Here is a 21,772-nt window from a genome sequence, read left to right on the forward strand (position 1 = left end):
TCTCCGTGCATGAGCGGGCGCAGCCATTTGAATGTATTTGGCTAGAGACTTCCGGTCTCATTCACTTCCATTCATATTTACATGTTAAAACAGCTCGTTTTGCTGCTTGATGTTGCAAACTGATATTTTCTTAGTATATTATTCTATTTTGTCTGTATAATCATGCAAACACTTGTTTATAGAGCGAGTGGTTCGACCGTTTTCAGCCATTATTTATTACAAAAACAAGCGCACTTCCACATTGAAGAATAAGGTCAATAGCTTCAAGGCAAATGAGTCACATATCACATCGAAATCACCAAAACGAGCACAAACCAATGTTTAGTTTGAAGAGAGAAGGCAGGAAGAATAAAAAAAACCTTTGCAAATTCTTAAAATAACTTTTCTCTGTGATTTAACCTTTACGACAAATGTACTGGACCTGTTACACATATATTACTATCCTTTATGAACACAAATTTCACTGTAACGGGTGCTGTTGTTTTGCTCCAGAAATACCTTCAGAGAACACTGCATTAGTCAGACATTCATACAAAAGAAGAGTTTGGTGTGGTGTAGCAGAACTGCAATATATGTTTGTCCAGGCTGACATTGGTTTAAGCCATCTGTATGTCCTTAATGCCCTCAACTGGAGCTTCCAGAAAACCTGCAATAAATGAAATACTAGCAGAGATGGCAAAAGTACACATGTCCTTTACTTAAGTAGAAGTACAGTTACTCACCTTTAAAACGACTCTGGTGAAAGTACTGACTACACTTTTGTACTCGAGTTATAGTAAAGAAGTACGGCCTCAAAAATGTAATAAAGTAAAAAGTACTCGTTTCAATCTCAGTTTAAAGACATGTACATGGTATAGGTGAATAAGAGGTAACTAAATTGGCATTAGTGTATAAGTGTGTGTGTAAATGTGATTGTGTATGGGTGTTTCCCAGTACTGGGTTGCAGCTGGAAGGGTATCCGCTGTGTAAAACATATGCTGGAATAATTGGCTTTTTTTTTTGCTGTGGCCACTCCTGATAAATCAGGGATGAAGCTGAAGGATAGCGATTGAGGATAGGTAGGTAACTAGTCCTCACATCCTATTGATACATACAGTCATCCACTGTGCCGTTATATCATATTCTTATTAAAAGGTTGCAGAAATGACCCAGCGTCACAAAGTTCTGTTTTAATGGATTCATATTATATTTTTTAAACAAAATAAAAGTGCAAACACAGACACAGTGTTTGGGATTTATTTAACAATCATTCAAACTATTTCATTTGAAAACATGCAATCCTTTAAAATAAAAAAAAAATTTAGTTATTTAATTATTTAAAACACATAAAGCTTTTTTTTAGATAAGTGCAACACTTTTCCTCCTTCACCTGAAAAGTGATGTGATAGTTTAAATAAATGATCAAAATCCAATTTTTCCCTGTCATTTTCCTTTTTTTTTCATTTGATCAGCCGAGAACAAAAAAGAAGGAATCCACAAATATCCTCAATATCCTGGAAAAACACTGAAATTAAAGGTTTTGGGTCCGTGTACGTTGCGTTCATTCGATTTTTGATTTTAAGTTGAAAAACAAAATTTAAATTACCATGCTCTACTCGTTTTTCGTTTTAAATATGAAAATTAAATTATAAAATAACGGTTTGAACATCTGCAAAATGTCAAGTATTTGAAACATGCCTCATTTATGATTTCTTGCTATTTTATTATTTATTGTTTTAGCATGTAAGACCCGGATGTACTGTACAGCGAACACGCGCTAAACGATTGATGGCACTCCGTAACATTATGGATCACTACGTGGTTTTCAGATACAGCAAAAGAGTAACAGTGAATTAGGACGACATGTCAATTGACAAAATAAGCAGGATTTTCCAGGTGCAGTAAATTAAGAATTGGTAGCCTATCTTAAAGGGCCATGAAACCCCCTCGTTTCAGCAGGGTGTTTTCACACCTCTACTTTGGAAAAAGTCAGAAAAGTGGGCGTGTCCAGCTCTGTTTAGGGGGAGTGTCGGAAGAACTAAAGTGGGAGGGTGTGGGAGTGTCTATTTGGGCGCGCTGAATTTCAGAGTCAAAACACACAACCACAGCGGACAATGTGACTGTGTTTACATGGACATCTGTAGTGGAATTATTTGCCAAATTATTAAATGGTGGACTTTAACTGCAGTTTGGCTCTTTTCAAGAGTTCCCACTTAGATATGATTGGCACTTATAGCAGGTTTGGCATGCTGTCCTGGGAGAGAACCCTGAGCTCGGAGATATTTGAGCCCAGGGCTCCCGCCCGGTCTAGAAGCATATCAGGAGAACCGAGATCAGGTAGGTCTCGATCGCTCCCCCTTTAGAAGGGGAGAAAAAGGAGGAGATGGGGTGGAAGGGGGGATTCTTCCAAAATGAAGATAGTGCAATGGGGAGAAAGTGATCCATTTATACTAAGCTAGGATCATTCTGATTGGATTATTACTGATTACGGATGAGTGGCCAGCGGTGCACAATCATATCACGTGCTCCTCTCGAAATTAGTTTATGAAACTTCACTTTAAGAGTTCCCACTTAGATATGATTGGCACTTATAGCAGGTTTGGCATGCTGTCCCGGGAGAGAACCCTGAGCTCGGAGATATTTGAGCCCAGGGCTCCCGCCCGGTCTAGAAGCATATCAGGAGAACCGAGATCAGGTAGGTCTCGATCGCTCCCCAAAAAATGCCTCTAGCTCGGGACAGCAGCCGAGTATTTCAAAGAATTTCCCCCAAAAAGCTAGAAAGTTTTTACTATATCCGGCTGCTGGATATAGTAATTAAGGAATGAAGAAAGAGTAGGGGGCTCCAGTTGGAGCAAAGTTTGAAACTGACTCCTGTGGAAGCCAGAGCAGGGGAGGGGGATGGGTGGAGACTAGATAAGGGGGGCCATAAGGGGTGGGCGGGGTTGGCTCATTAAGAGTCAAAAATGCTCGAGGAACACTCCAAACGGAGATAGAGCAGGGAAGTGGCAGCGCTATATATAAATATATATGTATATATGAGAGAGTATATAAATATATATATATATATAATGGGATAATCTAAGGCCTGGAGGGGGTGATCAGGAGATTTCTGAGTCAGAATGGGCGCTGCGGGAGTTGGGTGCAGCAATTTTTTATTTTGCCATCTCTAGCAGAAATCGTGAAGTGTGATTTGGGCGGTGGAGATTTCTGCTAGAGGGTGAGTGGCAAGTTTGGCCAGACTCTTGCTGGAGTCGATGCTCGTGGAACACTCTGGAGATGGAGCGGGGAGTGACAGCGCTCTATATAAATATATATCTATAAACGAAAGTCCATAGATATACATATATAATGAGTTTCAGTGGCCTGGGGGGGGCAGTGACTGACCCCTGCGGGGGTCGGCGCCCGGGGAACAGGGCAAGCTGGCCTACTCTAGCAGGAGTCTGGGAAAGGGGATTTGGACAGTGAAGACTCCTGTTAGAGGGTGACGGGATAAGTTAGGTGCTCGAGGAACACTCCGTTAGGAGATGGAGCGGGGGAGTGACAGCGCTATTATAAATATATATCTATGTACAGGTGTATATAGATATATATATATATATATAAATAAAGATTGCTAAGGCCTGGAAGGGACGGTGAGACGACCCCTGCGGGGGTCGTAGCTCGGGGTAACACTTCTGCGGAAGTCAGAGCTTTAGTGGGGGCGGGGTCCGGCAGGAGTCGGGAAATGGGAGGGGGCTATGAAGACTCCAGCGGAAACGGCCAGGGTGGCGAGGTGACGGGGGGCTTGGATGAAACTCCAATTACCTATGTGGCTGGGGGAGGAAACTGAGTGTTACTCAGGCTAGAAGGAAGAAAAAGAAGAAGGTGGCTGGGTCACACCCTCGCCCTTGAGTGGATGTGGGATTATGGCTGACAAGAGCCATCTGGGCTTCTTTGGGGGGCCAGTGGCTAGGACGCATGTCTTGAAGGCATCAGGTGACCACCTTTCTAGGATCTGGATTTGTTGCTGCCCTTTGTACTTCTGTGATGGCTGCTCATATTCTGAAACATAGTATACAGAAATAAGAGAAGTAATTCAACACCTTTAATACTTTTCCCACACATTTAGAGACCTTATCACCATTTTCAATCAAAAAAGCTGGCGAGATTTATCTTACGGAATATTTACTAAATATTAAAATGTAACAAATGAATCCAACTAAACATTCGAATACAGACACATGTATATTAAAATCTAGCCGATTAGACAGGTTGTCACCTATAGAGCTGCAGACTGATAGTGTTGCAGTAAACAAGCGGCAAGCTGTCAAACCCTAGTAGAATTTTACTGATTACGTAACTACCTAGTATCCTGATATTCACGGCTTGAATACAGTCAAACTTTAGCATACGATGATACCTTGTTCAACAATAAATGTATTACCTTGTAAAGGAATCTAAGACTTTCTAATACTTTAAGCCCTCAAACTCCTCTATATTGACTTATCAGCCCCCAACACCTTCTGATACTCCGGAGACACCCTGTGTAAGAGTGACTGAGAGTTGATCTGGGGGATACCTGTGGAGCAAAGAACTGCTATAAGCATCTCTTAAATCAGAATCGTGTGACAGGGCAGTTGTGTCATCTATAAATGGGAAGAAGAGGGGGGGGGGGTGTGCAGAAGGAGAATGAGGCTCGGCGGAGCGACTCTGCTATAGCGGAAGTACAAATGATAGTCAGCATTGGAGCGTTATGAGTGCTAAAGATTGTCAATAGTGATATGAAGAGTAAATGGGGGGGGGGGGGGGGGGATATGTGAATATGGTATCAAGGGTGTGGGCTGTATAGGCAGAAAGTATCTTTGCGAAGAGTGTAAATGCATTAGGAATGGATGAAGAGTGTGATGGGTTGAATGAGGGCAGTTTCAGGAGCTGGCAGTCTTGAACTCTAAAATGGAAAACAAGAGAGAATTAGAAATGAAATCTTAGCAACATGGCACATGTACAGCAGACATGATTAATTGTATCGGCTGATATTCGTGGGAGGAGTCTTCATAAGTGTATGGATGATTGTGAATGGAAGCGCCTTTGTTAATGCATGTTCCAATACTTAATGTCACAATGTGCCAGGGTTGTAGAAGTGGGCATTTGTCCTCCTGCAGGGTGGTAATTAGAAGGAGAACTGAGTGTGTGGGGCGTTTCTATGCTGGAAGTCCAGGAAACCTCTTGGAGAGCTGGTGGGATGATGATGGAGTGGAGTTTAAACCCCTTACTGATATAGAAGTTTTTTTAAAACTCGAATGTATTTAACACAAAGTATAAGTATGAAAGGCTACTCCATGGCCAGAAATGTCCTCCTCTTGTTTGTTGCAGTCGAGCAGGAAATTGTTTTCTTACTGTCATTATAAACTGACTGACGTTCAGGTGCATTGATATGAGAGTCACAATTGGCGTGATACAAAAGGGTTACTGCTTGATGTGTAGGTTGTCTATCACTTGCTGGGTAATACTCATTTCAGAATTTTAATTTACTTTTTTTTTTTTTTTTTTTTTTTAAATATATGTATATATAATTATTAATAAAATGTAAATATATCAACTGCCTACATCAGACTTAAAAAACGATGTTGCCACTTAATAGGAACTGTGTTAATGTAATGTTTATCATGGCTTTACTCCATCCATGATAAATAACATGTCTGTAATCTCAACATGATTATTTGGCCGGATTCAGTCTCTGCACGCAGTCCATTCATGAATTTGTCGGGAGAGAAGGCGGGACCGTCTCCAGTTTTGGAAAGCTCATTGGATGGTGATACTTCCCCTTTAAGCTATTGGCTCCTTGGAGTCATGGTCAAGAGTTCAGAGTGCAAAGGCCGGCGGCCATTTTGTAGATCAGATCGCTACAATGTTTATGCGTGAAAGTATGGCTCCACTCTCACCAGCGGCTGGTTTGGATATCAGTGCACCTTTTCATGGATGTATATCGACGAATGAAGGTGTTATGGAATAATGTTTATGGATTCGATTGCCTTGTCATTTGCCTTCGAACTATTTCAGCTGTCGAAATGTTATGGATCTGCTGACCAGCGGGAGGCTGAGAGGTGAGTTCATTTAAAGCGTTCTATTCACGCTGATCTCGCCAGACTTCCCTTTAAAGCATGCACGTTACCGAAAGTGGACCGTTAACGTTAGGTGATCTGTGAGTTCGGCTTCTCTCCGGTGGCTTGAAATCGCCGGCGTCATAAGTTTAGACGAAGTTGTGGCTTGTGTAGTGAGGGGCAGATGAAGTAGAAGATGGAAGAGTTGATATGCCGGCTTCTTGCGGGGATTCTGGCTCGATTGCTGGCGAGGCAGCTGCTGGAGTTTTGGGGAGAGCAGGGTTCTGGTTGGAGAAGTTGTTGTTGATTGTTTGTTCTTCCATGCCAGAAGGTTGAATGATGCTGAAGCGTAGTTTAAATGCTGGAGCGTTTGTAGCGGGAAGCATTCTTCCAAAATGAAGATAGTGCAATGGGGAGAAAGTGATCCATTTATACTAAGCTAGGATCATTCTGATTGGATTATTACTGATTACGGATGAGTGGCCAGCGGTGCACAATCATATCACGTGCTCCTCTCGAAATTAGTTTATGAAACTTCACTTAAATGCAGCTTCTTTATCTGCCAACTTAAAGATAAATAATTCTTGTTCAGCCCGGTACTGATTGATCCACGCACCAGCACCCGCCTGGGGGTTGAAGACCACTGATCTAAACCACTACAATAATATGAAGACACACTATAAGCATGTATTCAGCAGTTTACTGTAAGGGACCTGGTGAACTGATGTATTTACTACACATGCATCTGAAAATAACCCTGATTACTCATTCACATGAAGCAATATATTGACTGAAGATCTTCTGTCAGAAAGGCTGTGTGTGAAGGAGAGTCAGCGCTCATGATTATTGATCAGGTGTTTCTCAGCTGACAGAATAAAAGTCCCCTAATGCTCCATCAGTGTGAATGTGACTGTCAGGCTGGTGAAAGACATTAAGAGAGCGGGTTTGTGTTTGTTTTAGTTTATTTACATCATCGTCCACAATATAATATACAGATGAAGATCTGTTGCTATTTATACAGTAAAGTTTGATCTACAAGCTGAAGTATGTGACTGTCAGGGCTGTAGTACTCGAGTCCAGACTCAAGACGTTTCTTTCTATAGTCTAGGACTCGCTAATATTCAGACATGAACTCGGTCCAGCAATAGCCATTGGTTGAGTGTGTTTGTCTGGAAAACAGGAAACATCACTGTTAAATCCACTGTGAGTCTAGAATGGGCACTGACACTCTCATGTGATACACTTGTCTGCGGCTGCGTCTTATCGCTCCTCCTTCATATGAGTGCCCTGTTCAAGTGCGCATCAGTCACTGTCACCCAGACACATGTGGGACACCGCTCTGTTTCTCAAGACTCCTGGCTGACAGACATCTAGAAAAAAAAAAGTCTGGACACCTGATTAGGGCTGGGCGATGTGGATTTGAGTAGATCAGGTTAGATTAGATTAGATAATCCAGATTATTGGGGAAAGATAATCTAGTGAAGTGATCAAGAAAATGTCGGCCCAGTCTGTAAGTGTAGATGGTCTAGTAATAACACGACACTTCCCTTTAGATTGTAGATGAATGCATATGCTAAAGCTTTATTTCATGTGTCAGTCGCTCCATCTCACCCACAGGAACAGGCTGACAGACATCTAGAATGACTTTAACACACAAATAAAGCAAACAAAGCTCCAGACATGTGAAGGAGAGATCGGGCCTTTTGCTCATGAGTATAATCTGAGGTTTAGACACCCCTCACACGCTTTGGAGAGGAATGTGTGAGTGAAAGAGAAAGCGGATGGCCAGTCATGAGCTGCGGCCTCAACACATTACACACATATTAGTCTGAGCACTGGCTAGACAGTGTCTATAGGCTGTATCATATTTGCTTGTCCACAGTTTTACTAGTTAATAAATGCGTCTTGATGATGCTGTGATGTAGGGCTGGACGAGAGTGTGAAGCTGCATTGAGTTTGTGCTGGCCATCCTCCAAGATAAGCAGCTCAGCATCTGTCTGTTGCTCTGTCCCGCCTGGGTGTTTTGGTCATTCAGAGGAGTTCACCAGCGCTTCTTTCTTCTCCAAGTATTCCTCTTCAGAGATCGTGTGTGTGTGTGTGTGTGTGTGTGTGTGTGTGTGTGTGTGTGTGTGTGTGTGTGTGTGTGAGTGTGTGTGTGTGTGTGTGTGTGTGTTTCTCAGTCTTCATCAGTATCATCATTGATGTTGATGAAGTGTCCTCCAGGATGCTGCTGTGTTCAGATCAGCTCAGTCTTGTCTACAGATTGATCTTCTTCATTGTTTCTCTGTTGTTTGAGCACAAATAATAAAAGTCAATGTCAAATCCACTGCTGATATTAGAATGTGATGAACATGGAAATGTCTGAATCCTGTCTGAATCTCTGTCAAATCTTGAAACAACTGTAGAGAAATCCAGCAGCTCAATGAATAAAGGAGAAATGAAGTGTGACGTTTGTTTCTGCTCTTCTTCTTCTTCATGATTTGTCTTGAACTGAACAATAAAAACACATTTATTCCAGTATTTATTGATCTGTTCATGTTAGTTGATGACAATAAAGTTGTTCTCTGTTAGTTCTTGTTGTCTCTCAGTGCATTAACTGATGTTCACCAGCACAACTGTGGATTAATAATGCTTCAGTAAATGTCTGATCACTCTCATTCATCAGGAGTCAGTAACTAGGATTCATAAATGCTCTACAAGATTCATTCACTGTTCTGAATTAACATTAACGACACCTTAATGTAGAGTTTGATCATCATAAGACATACAAATACACCAACAGTAGAGTTAAATCTCCATCACATGTTGAGTTTTCTCCATCACTAACACACACTTGATGACACTATTACTTTGGGATTCTGACGAGTGTTTCAGCAGTTTTTCTTCTATAACCAAGACCACACACACACACATATTATTCACAATTATTTACTCATGTGAAGTCTTGACAGTATTACAATGCAGATTTATGACTTGTTGATTCTCAGAATACTGAAGATTGAGTGTGATTGAGCATTTTAAAACAAGTTATTAGAGCTGAAATAAAGTCTTAAACACACAAGACTGCTGCTCTTAAACTGTCTCTGATTGTAATTAAGCTGAATGTGCAGGTAAATTTGGAGCTTTAAGCTTTATTAAGTAAAACAAGAGTTAAACAGTCTTAAAAACAATGCTAATAATCACCCACATTCTGCTCCTGTATAATCATGGGCGTAAATCTGATTTAACAGTAGGGGGGGACAATAAATATAAAATTTCTTTCGAGCATTTTTTTAAAGGGGACACAAATAATACAGCCGAATTGTTCTAATAAAGATATGTTCCCGCAGTTAAAAATGGTTTCATCATAATTATTAGTATAGCATGGAGACTACGTCATTATGATTATTTTCAAAGTTTTCTCAGGTTCAGTGACAGCAAATTTTTCTTCAAAACTATTTATTTGTTTGTTGTGTTGTTTACAGTCAACAGTCTGACTTCTAAAGCAGAATAAATGCAGAAAGACATTTTCCATACTCATAATAACTAACTTTAAAAACGTTAAAATAACCAATCATATTGTAAATAAGTGAGCCTGTGAAATCTGCTAAACAGCCACAACTCAGAAAACTTTCAAAAAAATTGTTCACCCCCCAAAAGAATTGTCATCATCCCTTCAATAAAGCACAACACCCTTAACTGACACTGTACATCTGACTGACCCTGCCCTGCCTGTTCCTCAATCATCTCTTTCTCCTTTGCCTGTGATTGATAATGTGACATATGTATTTTCATAAGCACTCATTCTGAAAAGCCAGTATGCTTAATATGTGAAGTTTTTGTACTTGGCGTTTAGCTGCACTGAAAAAAAAAATCTTATGTCTATTTTCTCTGTCAATTTATCCAATGCATGACACTGCCAGACAAGTTTATTTATGCTGTAGCACATTTTATACACCATGGCAATTCATAGTGCTTTACATACAGAATGCAAAACTATCATAAAAATAATCACAACAATAAAAACAAATTCAAGAGTTCACACTTAGATATTGCTTGACAACTGTAAGCAGGTTTGGCATGCTGTCCCGGGAGAGAACCCTGAGCTCAGAGATAATTGAGCCCAGGGCAGATGGGGTTGTCGCGCGCGTACTAAGTACTAAAGAGCGGTGTTTTCGCGCGCGTTCTGATCAGCTGTGTTGTCGCGTGCGTACTTAAGAGCGGTTCTATAGGTGCACTTTTGATCCTTTTGTAAGGGCACTTTCTATTCAAGACTAAAAAGGGCATGTGCACTGCACAGGTTGAGCCCTATGTGTGCACGTGCCTGCCTGTAGGGGTCAGAGCCATGGGGTGGAAGGGAATCCTGCTGGAGTCACTATAAGGGAAGGGGTAGAAAGGACTGGAGAGGGGGGTGAAGGGGGTGAAGGGGGGCGGGGGGGCAGGGACTCCGAAGGAGTAATTTGCTCGAGGAACACTCCTTGCGGAGATAGAGCTGGGAGGTGGCAGCACTATATATAATTATGTATTTATATGAAAGATATAGATATATAAATATATAATGAGGTAATCTAGGGCCTTGGGGGGGGTTACTGATTCTTGCGAGAGTCGAGGCTCTTGGCTCTCCTGCGGGAGAGAGAGCTGTATGTGCCATCTCCAGCTGGAGTCGGGAAAAGGAATGGTTGGTGAAGCCCCAGCTGGAGGGTGAAATGGCACTTGGGCGATGACCCCTGCGGGGGTCCGATGCTCGGGATTAACTCTGCGAGAGTTAGAGCTTGAAGGTGACAACACTATATATATATATATATATTTATATGCGTGGGTGCATATATATATATATATATATATATATATATATATATATACACATATATAAATAAACGTAAAAAAAAAAGATGTGTGAGAATAGGGCCGGGGAGGATCGGTGACATGACTCCCGCACAGCTCGGGGTTGGGTGAGCTATTTGGCTGGCTCCGGTAGGAGTCGGGAAAGATGAGGGGGAGGTGAAGACTCTTAGTGGAGGGTGACGGGCGGTATAGGTGCTCTGGGGGTGTTCCTGCGGGAACAGAGCGTGAGGGTGACAGCACTATATATAAATGAATATTTATATGCATGGGTGCATAAAGATATAAATTTATATAAATAAAATCAGAGAGAAAAATAAATAGTGCTATACTATATGTCATCATGGGATGGGGGGGAGGTCCTACAGAAGATAGAAAAGTTGGGGAGCAGTGAAAACTTCTGTGGCAGCGGCCGGGGGGGATGGGGGGTGGTGACAGGGGGGCCTGGGCAGGGAAAGAACTCCTGCTGGAGTTAGTTGAGTGAAAAGGGGGAGAAGGCTGAGTGCAAATCAGCTGGAAGGAAGAAAGGAAGCTAGATGGCTGGGTCATGCCCGCGCCCTTGGGAGACTGGGTAGTTCCTCGGGAAGCTGGTATGGTTGGGTTGTATTCTCTCCCTGGACTAGGCCCATGCCCTTGGCCGCTGAGATTACTGCGTCTGCTGGTGAGGGTCCTCTGAGCTTCCCTGAGATGGCTGTGGCTGAGTCAGATATAAGATTTGAAGGCGTCGGGAGACCACCTTCCTAGTGTTTGTATGTGTTGTTGCGATAGCCCTTTGTGTGCTGCTGTGGTGACGGCTCCAATTCTGAATGAGTGACTGGATTATGAATCTGATGGAAAGCCTGAATAGTCCTATGACTTTAAGGTGTTTTTGTAACCAAAACATGTTACTGGGTGGTGTGTGTCGTCTATGAAAAGGGGGCTAGGGGACTTGCGCTTAGTGTTTTCCTATAGTGTATGAAGCTAGGAGTATTTGGAACGGGCTTGTGGAGGAGGGAATATTGAATATGAAGAAGCAATGTCCTTTTCTGGATTGATCTGTTTACTTTGCTTGATGAGAAAGGAAATTATTTCCTCGTCAATCAAGGTCAGATCTGTGATGGTGGGTGGTTATTGGGATCGAAATTTGGAGTTACTATAAATTCAGAACATCTGAGAAATCTGAAAAAGAATATACATTCCATCTAGAGTGTGGTCTGTATGAAAGGATAGGTAGCCTTTTCTGATTGTGCAATGCATTTGGAGAGTATGTTGTGTGTGTGAGGGGCAATCTGGTATATGGGGGGAGGGGGGGTTATTCTGAATGCCTTTAATAAAGCTGGTTTGTGAATTACCAATAGAATCATAAATGAAGCTGTACATGAGTTTGTGGAAGAATTTAATTCCACTTAAATAGCTCTTGGAGTTGTCTTGAATGTGTTTGTAGAATGCAAGGATGTGATGTATAGACTGATTGTAGGCGGGGAAAACAGAAATTAACTGTTGTGTGGGGAATGGAATGTGTGGATGTGTTGAGCAGTGAGAAACTGATGAGGTGTTCTGGGGCAACTTAAAATGTATAAATGAATGTTGATGCAAATTTTGTATGCTGTGGTTATGGTATTATCATCTTAAAAGGAGAGATGGGGTCAGCTGCGGCTCTGCTTCTGATACCTGTTTCTGAAAATAAAGCAAAAAAGAGAGTCAGCGATTTCCTATGCACTAGGAACATTACAACAGTTATAATGGATTTATTTATTTTTTTTCCCTAAATTCAGAATGTAGCGATGGAGAGCCGCCTTAAAGCAGGATAATGCCTTTTATTAGTGCAGTGAACGGCAACTTCGTTGTAACTGTGCATGAGAATATTGGAGGCAGGCTATTAATTTTTCCACGATATTGCCTGTTAGAAGCGCGTCTGATAATGTCCCCCACTGAGGCGGCAGCATCTGTGTAAAAAGGATATACTGAGGATGAGATTGGATAGCTAATAAATGAATGGCTTCTATTCCAGCGCTTAAGGAAGGAAAGCATAAAGCAGGTCGCATGCTTTAAGCGCCACCTGGTGGTTACAAATTTCTTTCTTCTGTTAAACCAGGGGTCACCAAACATGGTGCCCGCGGGCACCAGGTAGCCCACGAGGTTCTCGAGTGTTGCTCACAGGCCTGTTCTAAAAATAGCTCACCATAGCGCCACTTAATAGTAAACTTCCTCTAATATAGAAGTAATCATTTAAAAATGTAAATATTTGCAAAGATTTATAAAAATAAAGTGTTGCACATTGATGTGTTAATTACAGGTTTACCCTGTAGGTTACCCAGGGCTACCCTGTTAACTCATTGTTGGTAACTTTGTGAGAATCATTAACATGATCAGCATCTTCTCATGGATGAATATTATTAATTATTATCAAAAACTTAAATTATAATTAAAAGTAAATTGAGCAACTTGTTATTTGAGAAGTGTTTATCTAACTGGTAACCCTCCCTGTTAATCGTTACCCAAGAAGTAGCTCTGTTTCATGGAGGTTAGTGACTCCCGTGTTAAACGCTAAAGACAACATTTTGAAGAAAGCTGATAACCTGTAACCATTGACTTCCATAAGAAGGAAATAAATACTATGGAAGTCAATGCGGCTGTCCGTAGTGCCCAGCCACAATTCAGGACACTTCGTATTCTGCCGCGCCGCGGAGCCCTATTTGTACATTTGATTAGTTTATTTTTGATAAAGTATGAACACGTGTGTCTGGTGTGCATTATTCTACTATCCCCTGTCGTAAGCGCGCCGCGTTACCGCGAGATGCCCTTCAGGCAGAGTTTGCTACGGCCAAGATCGGATTTAGATAATTTCTCTTCTACTCCGGAGATTGATGCTGCGAGATGAAATAGGTGAGTGATGAAAAGGCATCCCTGCAGGATAATGCGCATGTGTGTTTGATGTTCTAAGATGGAGAGCAGTTTTTGCTTAGCGTGATCTTTCTTCCAGAATATAAAAGGGAAGTAATTTGTCGATTTATTCAAGTAGCCTATGGATGCTTGAAATTCTGTCACTCCAAATTGATGCTTAAGAATTCTATAGAGTGCTTAAGCCGGAGGTTCTTCCGCGATGGGAATGCAAATATTAGAAAACCGGTCACTAAATTTAGCTGGAGGATATTAGGGAGAGAGAAACGGGGAACTTCTAGTAGATGAATCACATGCAAACGCCGTAGTTATTGGCGAGAATCTAGCGGATCATTTTAAGGCATAAATGTGTGTGCTACTTCTGCATCCGAATGTTAAACAGACTACGAAATATAATTGTGACCTTGGATTAATGCCAGAAATCGGGTTAAATAGGAATGCGGGTGTAATGTTGATTGCAACCGAGCGTTGAAGCCTTCTAGATTAGAGAGATTGCTTGGTTTATAACGTGATAATTTAAAGCAACTTCATTAGGCAGAATCATGCTGTTAATGCTGAAAAAGGCAGAATTATGAGGAGATAAAAGAGCCTTTATTAGACGTTTTTAGAAACGTTCTAATGCCCATTTCAGTAGGGCTGATATGAATGTGCTTAACGGGGAATTGCTCTGTGATTTCTGGTTCAGCGTGGTGGACGGCTAGTGAGGTTATGGAAAGAGAGCACCGAGATCGGCTGTGATCTAGTAGACAAAACCTGGAATGAGAAATTCAGAAAATTAGGTCAGTTTGCAAACGTAATTCACTAAAAGCATAAACATATTGACAAAACTCAACAAGTAATTTCTGTTTTCACTAGATTTAGCACTTGTCCGCAGTAGCTGCAAGTGTGTACAAAATGAGAGGGGAAAAGCAGGGACACGCAAGGTAGAGGGGCGGGGTACGTTGCCCGTGGGTGGTTAGGATCGCTGGAAGAGGAGGACTGGATTGTGCACTGGAATCGGGAGCTGCAGGCAGGAAGAGGTGAGGAGGAAGTCCAAGAGTTGCTTTATTACCTGGGAGATTAGTTTTATTTGTGTTTAGAATTAATGATTGCTGCAATGTGTCCAAATCCAATATTGCTTTTTAATCCTTTCCTTGATGCCCCAGGGAGGCGGAGTGATTGCGGGTATATTGTCTGATGGGGATAGGGGGTGTGGCAGGAGCGTGTTATGTCCTGGGGGTAGCGGTGAAGACGTGGATTTGTTAGTCTTTTGGGTTTAATGCAGCGGCTTTGTGGTCCCGGCGTCTAGGAGTTTGGAGGAGTTCAGTGACAGTCGTTGTTGGATAAGAATGACACATGATGATGCTGGAGAAGCACGTAGCGGAGCTGGGGATTGCATTGTGATCTGGCTGGAGTGTATAGGCCTACGGCCTCTTGTTGGAGCCTCGGTCTCGAGCTGACTTCCATGCTGGGCTGGGTGTCGTTAAGACGGGGCTGGTGTTTCAGGGAGCGCGGAGCTTTCTTTCTTGTCTGTAGCTGCGCTGATGCTGTTGTGATCTCCGCCGCCGTCTCTGTTGTTGTTTTTGTCATTTTTGTAGTTGCTGACGATGGTAGTAATGGTGGTGTGGTATTGTAGTTGAAGAATAGTAGGATATGTGGAGGATCCGGTTTGTCCCTGAGTAAATTTTGGAGGAGCTGGAGTGGACCTGTCGTTAGCTTCTTCGCAAAACGAAGATAAGGGAGTAATATCTAGCTAGGCTAGTTATAGTGAGTTAGGATAGATCTGATTGGCTAACTAATGAGTGTAGATAGGTGGCCAGCTGCAGTCAATTATATCACGTGCTCCTCTCGAAATTAGTTTAAAAACTTCACTTAAAATCTATCCAGCCTGAATGTTTTGCCTTTAGAAACCCAGATTTCTAACTGCAGCAAAATCATGAAGTCTCTCTGATATTTTAATTACAATTACAAAATAATAATATAGATACTATTTTATCTTTAGACTCCTTTTTTAGAGCCATGATTTTGCAGTTACTAACAGTGTCTGTGCGCACATCTCCAAGACATTCGTGCTCATTTTCATCATTTCAACTTTATATTTAAAATTGTGAGACTCTTTGCTTTTGCCTGGACCAGTCAGAATACTCCAAAGAATGACATTTGCTGTTTATTCAAGTGAAATCCTTAAAATGAGTTGAAACAATATATTTCTTGCGTTTTTGGGGAACAATGTAATTGTTTTATGTTCAATCCACATAAATGTGTAAAAACTAATAAAATGACTTAATTCCTTTATGTGTTCTCAACACAAATCAATTACGTGGAACCCAACAATTTTTCAGTGAAGAGTAACTGAAAACTAAAACCTATTAAACAGAATTTAGGACTGAATTAACTTGATGACTGTCTTCCGTCAGTATTAGGAATTTACTGAGGAAAGAAAGCAGAAACAGGAGACGAACTGATGATAAATGAACAGGCTTTTATTAAAATATTAATCACGTTACTTGTGTCATGGTTCACTTCACTGTGTTCTTCATGCACTTCATCTGATCAAGACAACTATAACAATAATTATTATATCAAACCGTTTACAACATCCCATAAAACACTGAATGTGAGATATTAACTTTGATCTCACATCAGTGGAGAAAACATTACATAACACACCACAATTATAAGACTAAGCAAAACAAAACCATTAGAAGATGCCCAAGTAATCATTAATATATGATTAGTAATAAATGAATGATAAACTACTTAACTAGTAATTGTAAATGATTCAGTGATTAGTATTGAAAAATGATAAATAACAAAAACCAAATGACAATAACCAAAATAACAATATAACCAAACACAATGTATAGTTGCTCTCCTTGAAGAAACAAGTTACTACTGTAATTGTCCAATTTTGCATGCATATATATACAGTTGAAGTCAGAATTGTTAGCGCCCCTTTGAATTATTATTAATTTTTATATATATTTCCCAAATGATGTTTAACCAAAAAATTTTCAAATAATATTTTTTCTTCTGGAGAAAGTCTTATTTGTTTTATTTCAACTAGTATAAAAGCATTCTTTAATAAAAAAAAAAAAAAAAAAAAAAAAAAACATTTTAAGGTCAAAATTATTAGCCCCTTTCAGCTATATGTTATTTCAATAGTCTACAGAACAAACCATCGTTATACAATAACTTGCCTAATTACCCTAACCTGCCTACTTAACCTAATTAACCTCGTTAAGCCTTTAAATGTCACTTTAAGCTGTATAGAAGTGTCCTGAATATAAATATATATATATATATATATATATATATATATATATATATATATATATATATATATATATATATATATATATATATATACACACATATATATATATATATATAGTCATATATTATTTACTGTCATAATGGCAAAGATAAAATAAATCAGTTATTAAAACTATTTTGTTTAGAAATGTGTTGAAAAAAAATCTTCTTTCTGTTAAACAGATAATAGGGGGAAAAAACAGGGGGCTAATAATTCTGACTTCAACTGTATGTTTGTCTATGGTACATTTCCTGTGTTTTCATTATTTTATCTTCAGAACATTGAGTAAGGTTTGCGAAATTTAGAGAATAATTTGTCAAATAATAAAATCACAAAGCAATTTATTTATCTAGTTTAAAAGTATTTATTTATAACAGCATAGGTATCATTTATAAAATAACGTTTTATTAACTCTGCATTTTTATTTATTTTACATTGTTTCATGCAAAATATGAAGAAAAAACTGCATAATCTTGTCATTTGTATCATAAAGAATATATTCAGTTAATTTAATGTTAGGTAATTTTATAATCAATTGTACATTGTTTTCTATTTTCACTACAATACAAACATCTTGTATGTCCAGCAATGAATGATTAAGATGTTTTAGCTATAGTATTACAGAAAATATGGTTTTCAGATTTGGATGTTAACATTTTCTTCAACCAGAAGAATTTACAACCCATCTGTGAATATTCAACAAAATAATCTAATATAATATGTTTTCCAAGTAATTTCTGGGTAACTATTTATTGTTATTAATGTGACAAAGCTACACTGTTGACAACAAAGTTGCTCTCACATCAGGTTTAAAAGGTAAATTACATTGTTTACAAAACATTTTTGAGAAAACTATGTTTTTTGATGTTGCGTTGAGAATGTTCTGTAGGTTAGTAATCAACAATTGTATTTTTTTGTTGCAAATATACAGTTGATGCATTTGGCATGTTTACATTTTTTGTTAGGATGATATTGCTTGTCAACCTATAGTTTCTTATTATAAAAACCAATGCTAATAAAACAAATGATCTATTATACATTGATTAAACTAATGAAAGGGAAAATAAGCAAGATATTAGTGTAAGATTCCAGAATATCAGACCCTGAGAACTGTTATGGAATTTCATGAGACAAGACCATAAGAATTGATATGCAATACAACAATAGCCTTTTCTGATCTGAGAAGAAGATCATGAAAGCAGCTGTTCAACTGTTCTATTCAAATCATTGTTGACAATGCACACACAGGCTGGAGAAACAGAGCTACACCACAGCAGGGGGTAATGCGAAAAAGTCACCCTTCTCCTTCCACCTCAAGCCTCCCTTCTTGACCCTTAAGTTACCTTCTGATCAGAGCAAATCTTTTACATTTTCACTTAAAATGTCCAAGGTTTTAATATGGTTTATCTTGCTGCACTATATTCATGTTTGGTATCATTTTAAATGGCTCGGTATGATTGGTAAAGTGGTCTTAATTTTCCAGTAATATTTCACTGGTATGTTGATTTGGTTTTTGCCTTTGATAAGATCTCTGCCAGATGCTCCCCCTCCTTAGAGATGATTAACTCCTCAAATTCACCAGGCCAGGCTCTCCGTGACGCTTTTATTGTCTTGAATTTATGGCTGTTTGTTTTAACTAAAGTATATAAGGTAAAGATGTGGTATGGGTCGGGGGAGATCTTGTAAAAAGACACCCCATTGCAGCATCTCTGAGACTTATGCTGCAATGTATTTCTCTGGTCAGGTATGCATCTCTAACTCTCTGATTTATCTTTGATTAATAGATGTTGTATTGTTACAGCCTCATCTCTGAATTGGCTTCCTGATGATTTTATTATGTAATTGGCAGAATACAATTTTACCTGACAAATAAAATGTTAAGTTTTGATTCATTCTGGATTTTCCTGAAATCTTTTATATCCAGTAGATTAAGTGGGGTCTTGCGCTACCTTTATGATTCGACATGGTTAGATTTTGTTTTTAAGGCACATTTGACTGTACAGAGCCATTTTGGGCATGTCAGCATGGAGATCTTTTAATCATCTAATCACTGATTCTAGCAAGTTGCATGGGCTTGGCTATTTTTTGTTAGCATTTGGCAACCGGCTTATTTGAATATTAGTTAATCCTGCACCCTCTGACTAATTTCAGAGTGTCGACATACTGTCCGTGAGAAGATGCGCAAACCCGGGGCGTGGAACTCTGAGCGCCGTTTGATCACTAATGAACCTATAACTAAAGAGTTAGGGAATCAGATATAAATCAAAACTCTAAATTAAATCATAAATGATAAATGTGATGCGTTCTTACAATTTTAAATACAATCTAAATTTTAGGATCACATAAATTGGAGTCAGATTAAATTCAGAGCTAAAAAACGAATATGAATAAATTCTAATAAATAATAAAATTCTTTTCAGAAGCACTAGTAAATACATGCATTAAACCTTCAACCATGCTGTTAGTTTTGTGATTGGGCTAATAGATGGACTTCAACATTAGGGATTTTAGTAATTTAATCCCTTTGTTCACATGATAAAATCAGCTTATTGTCAAATTTTTTTCTGGAAAAAATTTAATTTGTTTAAAACATTGCCCAGCACATTGTACAGGGCTGCTGGACAAAATGATTTATTTGTGATTGTTTCAGTTTGGTAATTCTTTAGATCCTCGGGAACTGCTCCTCCTTTAGAAACCTTACTGATGAGCTCTGCTTTCTTCCTGACCTCCATTAAAGACAGAATGCGATCTTTGAATCCAGGCTTGGCTTCTTGTTTCTCAGCCTCAATCATCAGATCGATGTAGTCAGGGGTGGACAGAGGATTGGGCTTGAGGGCGATTTCCTGCAGATGCTCCAAAGACTTCTGAGAGGCCTCAATTAGTCCAGTGACAATATTCTGGACAATCTCAAGCTCATTTTCAAGCTCTGCAAAGATCTTTTCTTTGGTCATGACCTCTCCGTGTGCTTCCTCATATCGCTTTTTTAATTCCTGATAGGTTTCCTTTCTCTTTTCTTTGACATAATCCCATTTATATTTCTGATTGAAGTGAACATTCCAGACACACTTTCCAGGACAGACCGTACACATTCCATCTTTCATTGCCCAGCACATGTGTTTATCACTGTCATTTGCATAAGCACATGAATCATGACATGTGAAGTTGCAAGTCTGACAGTTGGTTAAGAAGTAGCCAGTGTTGTTTTCAATCTGTTTTGGGACAGTTATTTGTACTTCATATTGAAAATCCTTATTTGCATCCATCTTAGCTTTGTTTTGCTCCAGAGCAGCTCTTGTTTTCCTTATTTCATCCAGTTTTGTCAGACCAGCATTGATCTGGGGCTGCAGCCCTTCCACATGCACCTCAAGCTGCTTTCTCTCTTTCAGGACCTCTTGTGTCAGAGTTAAGCTCTGTGTTTTCATTTTGCAGAGGAATGTGAAGAAATTGTCCATGCTAGCAAATCCTAGCTTCCAGAACATTTCATCAAATGTAAGATCTTTAGATTTATTAGTGGCTGCAAACATAGCTGAGTTGTTGAACTTGAAGTGAAGGGGCTCTCCAGACTCATCTGTAGAACAAGGAACCTCAGAGACTTTGATGGCCTCGAGAACTGGAGGTTTTTTCCCATCTGCAAAGGTGACCATCACCATGATGTTTTCAGCAATATCTTTCCCAAATATGGAGAGAATGGAGTCAAAGACATATTTCTGTGTGTGTGTCAGACGGGCAAGTGAAGCCTGAACTACAAAACACACAGCATCAATGCAATCAATTCCTTCACGGGCAGAGAAAAACTCCTGAATTTGAGCTGTGATTTTCTGGTCATGTGAAATTCCTCTGGTGTCTCCAAAGCCTGGTGTGTCCACAATGGTCAGAGAATATGGAACCTGGAAACCATCCGTGTGATTAATCTGATATGCAGTGATCTTTGATGTCTGACTTTCAGCCTGGGATTTCTGCTGTCCTTCATCTATCAGCACAAACCGGAAGTCATCTTCCCATTTCACTCCCAGAATGTAGTTGATCATGCTGTTAATGAGAGTGGTTTTTCCTGCACCCGTGGCTCCGATCATCATAATAGTCTTGTTTACTTTTGTGCTGTTCTTCCCAAATGTGCATCTTCTGCAGAATCCATCTCTGTGCTGCCAAGTTTCATCCAGACGGAGTTTAAAGATGGGCAGGTTTTCATGGCTGCCATCAGCTATTTCCCTGCTCCACTTGTTCTTTATTTCATGGGCAACACTTACTGACTTTTCACTGCTCTGGCCTTTCTGCGTGGGGTTGCTGTTCATGCTTTCTCTTGATGTGTTCTCTGCTGGTTTAAGGAAAAGAAAATGATTTTAAATTCTAATGAAAATGAAAATTTTATCTATCAACGTCTATGCTTTTAGGACACCATTTAATTTATAAACATAATAATAAATATTAATATAAATAACTAAGTGCAGTAATACATTGAAATAGTATTATAATAATAGGGTAGAGAACAAAAAACAAGTTTTGTAAAACCTTGTGAGAAAAGTCTCATATATTGCCCTCTACATAGTAAAATCTTCAGAGTAAAATTTACTCAGTTCAGAGAACATTTGATCGCTCTCTAAAGTTAAAGTTAATGAGACAATGATGGGGTTATTTAAGTGATGATTGAGCTGAGCTGTTAATAAGCAGAAACAGAAGAGAAGCAGCAGCAGCTTCGCTCATTGCTTACCTGATTGAC

At 39.6% G+C, this 21,772-nt stretch overlaps 1 protein-coding gene and 1 long non-coding RNA gene across 4 annotated transcripts in view; both read right to left on the reverse strand.

The window, feature by feature from the left end:
• LOC147844817 (uncharacterized) overlaps positions 1-21,772 on the reverse strand; it is a 532,816-nt gene that overhangs the window by 370,758 nt on the left and 140,286 nt on the right. The gene's annotated exons all lie outside the window — the stretch shown is intronic.
• Positions 17,297-21,772, reverse strand: part of LOC137491186 (uncharacterized) — a 92,536-nt gene continuing 88,060 nt past the window's right edge. For 2 of the 3 annotated variants that reach the window (XM_087248578.1, XM_087248576.1), the window contains exon 6: positions 18,004-21,370. In XM_087248578.1, the coding sequence (XP_087104704.1) occupies positions 19,608-21,370 (1,763 nt within the window). In that variant the 3' untranslated portion in view covers positions 18,004-19,607. Of the gene's footprint in view, positions 21,371-21,772 lie in introns of all 3 variants that reach the window. The other variant, XM_087248577.1, reaches the window with a different exon arrangement.

The sequence above is a fragment of the Danio rerio genome, chromosome 4 (assembly GCF_052040795.2).
Source record: "Danio rerio strain M-AB ecotype USA chromosome 4, GRCz13ab, whole genome shotgun sequence".
Classification (NCBI taxonomy): Eukaryota; Metazoa; Chordata; class Actinopteri; order Cypriniformes; family Danionidae; genus Danio; species Danio rerio.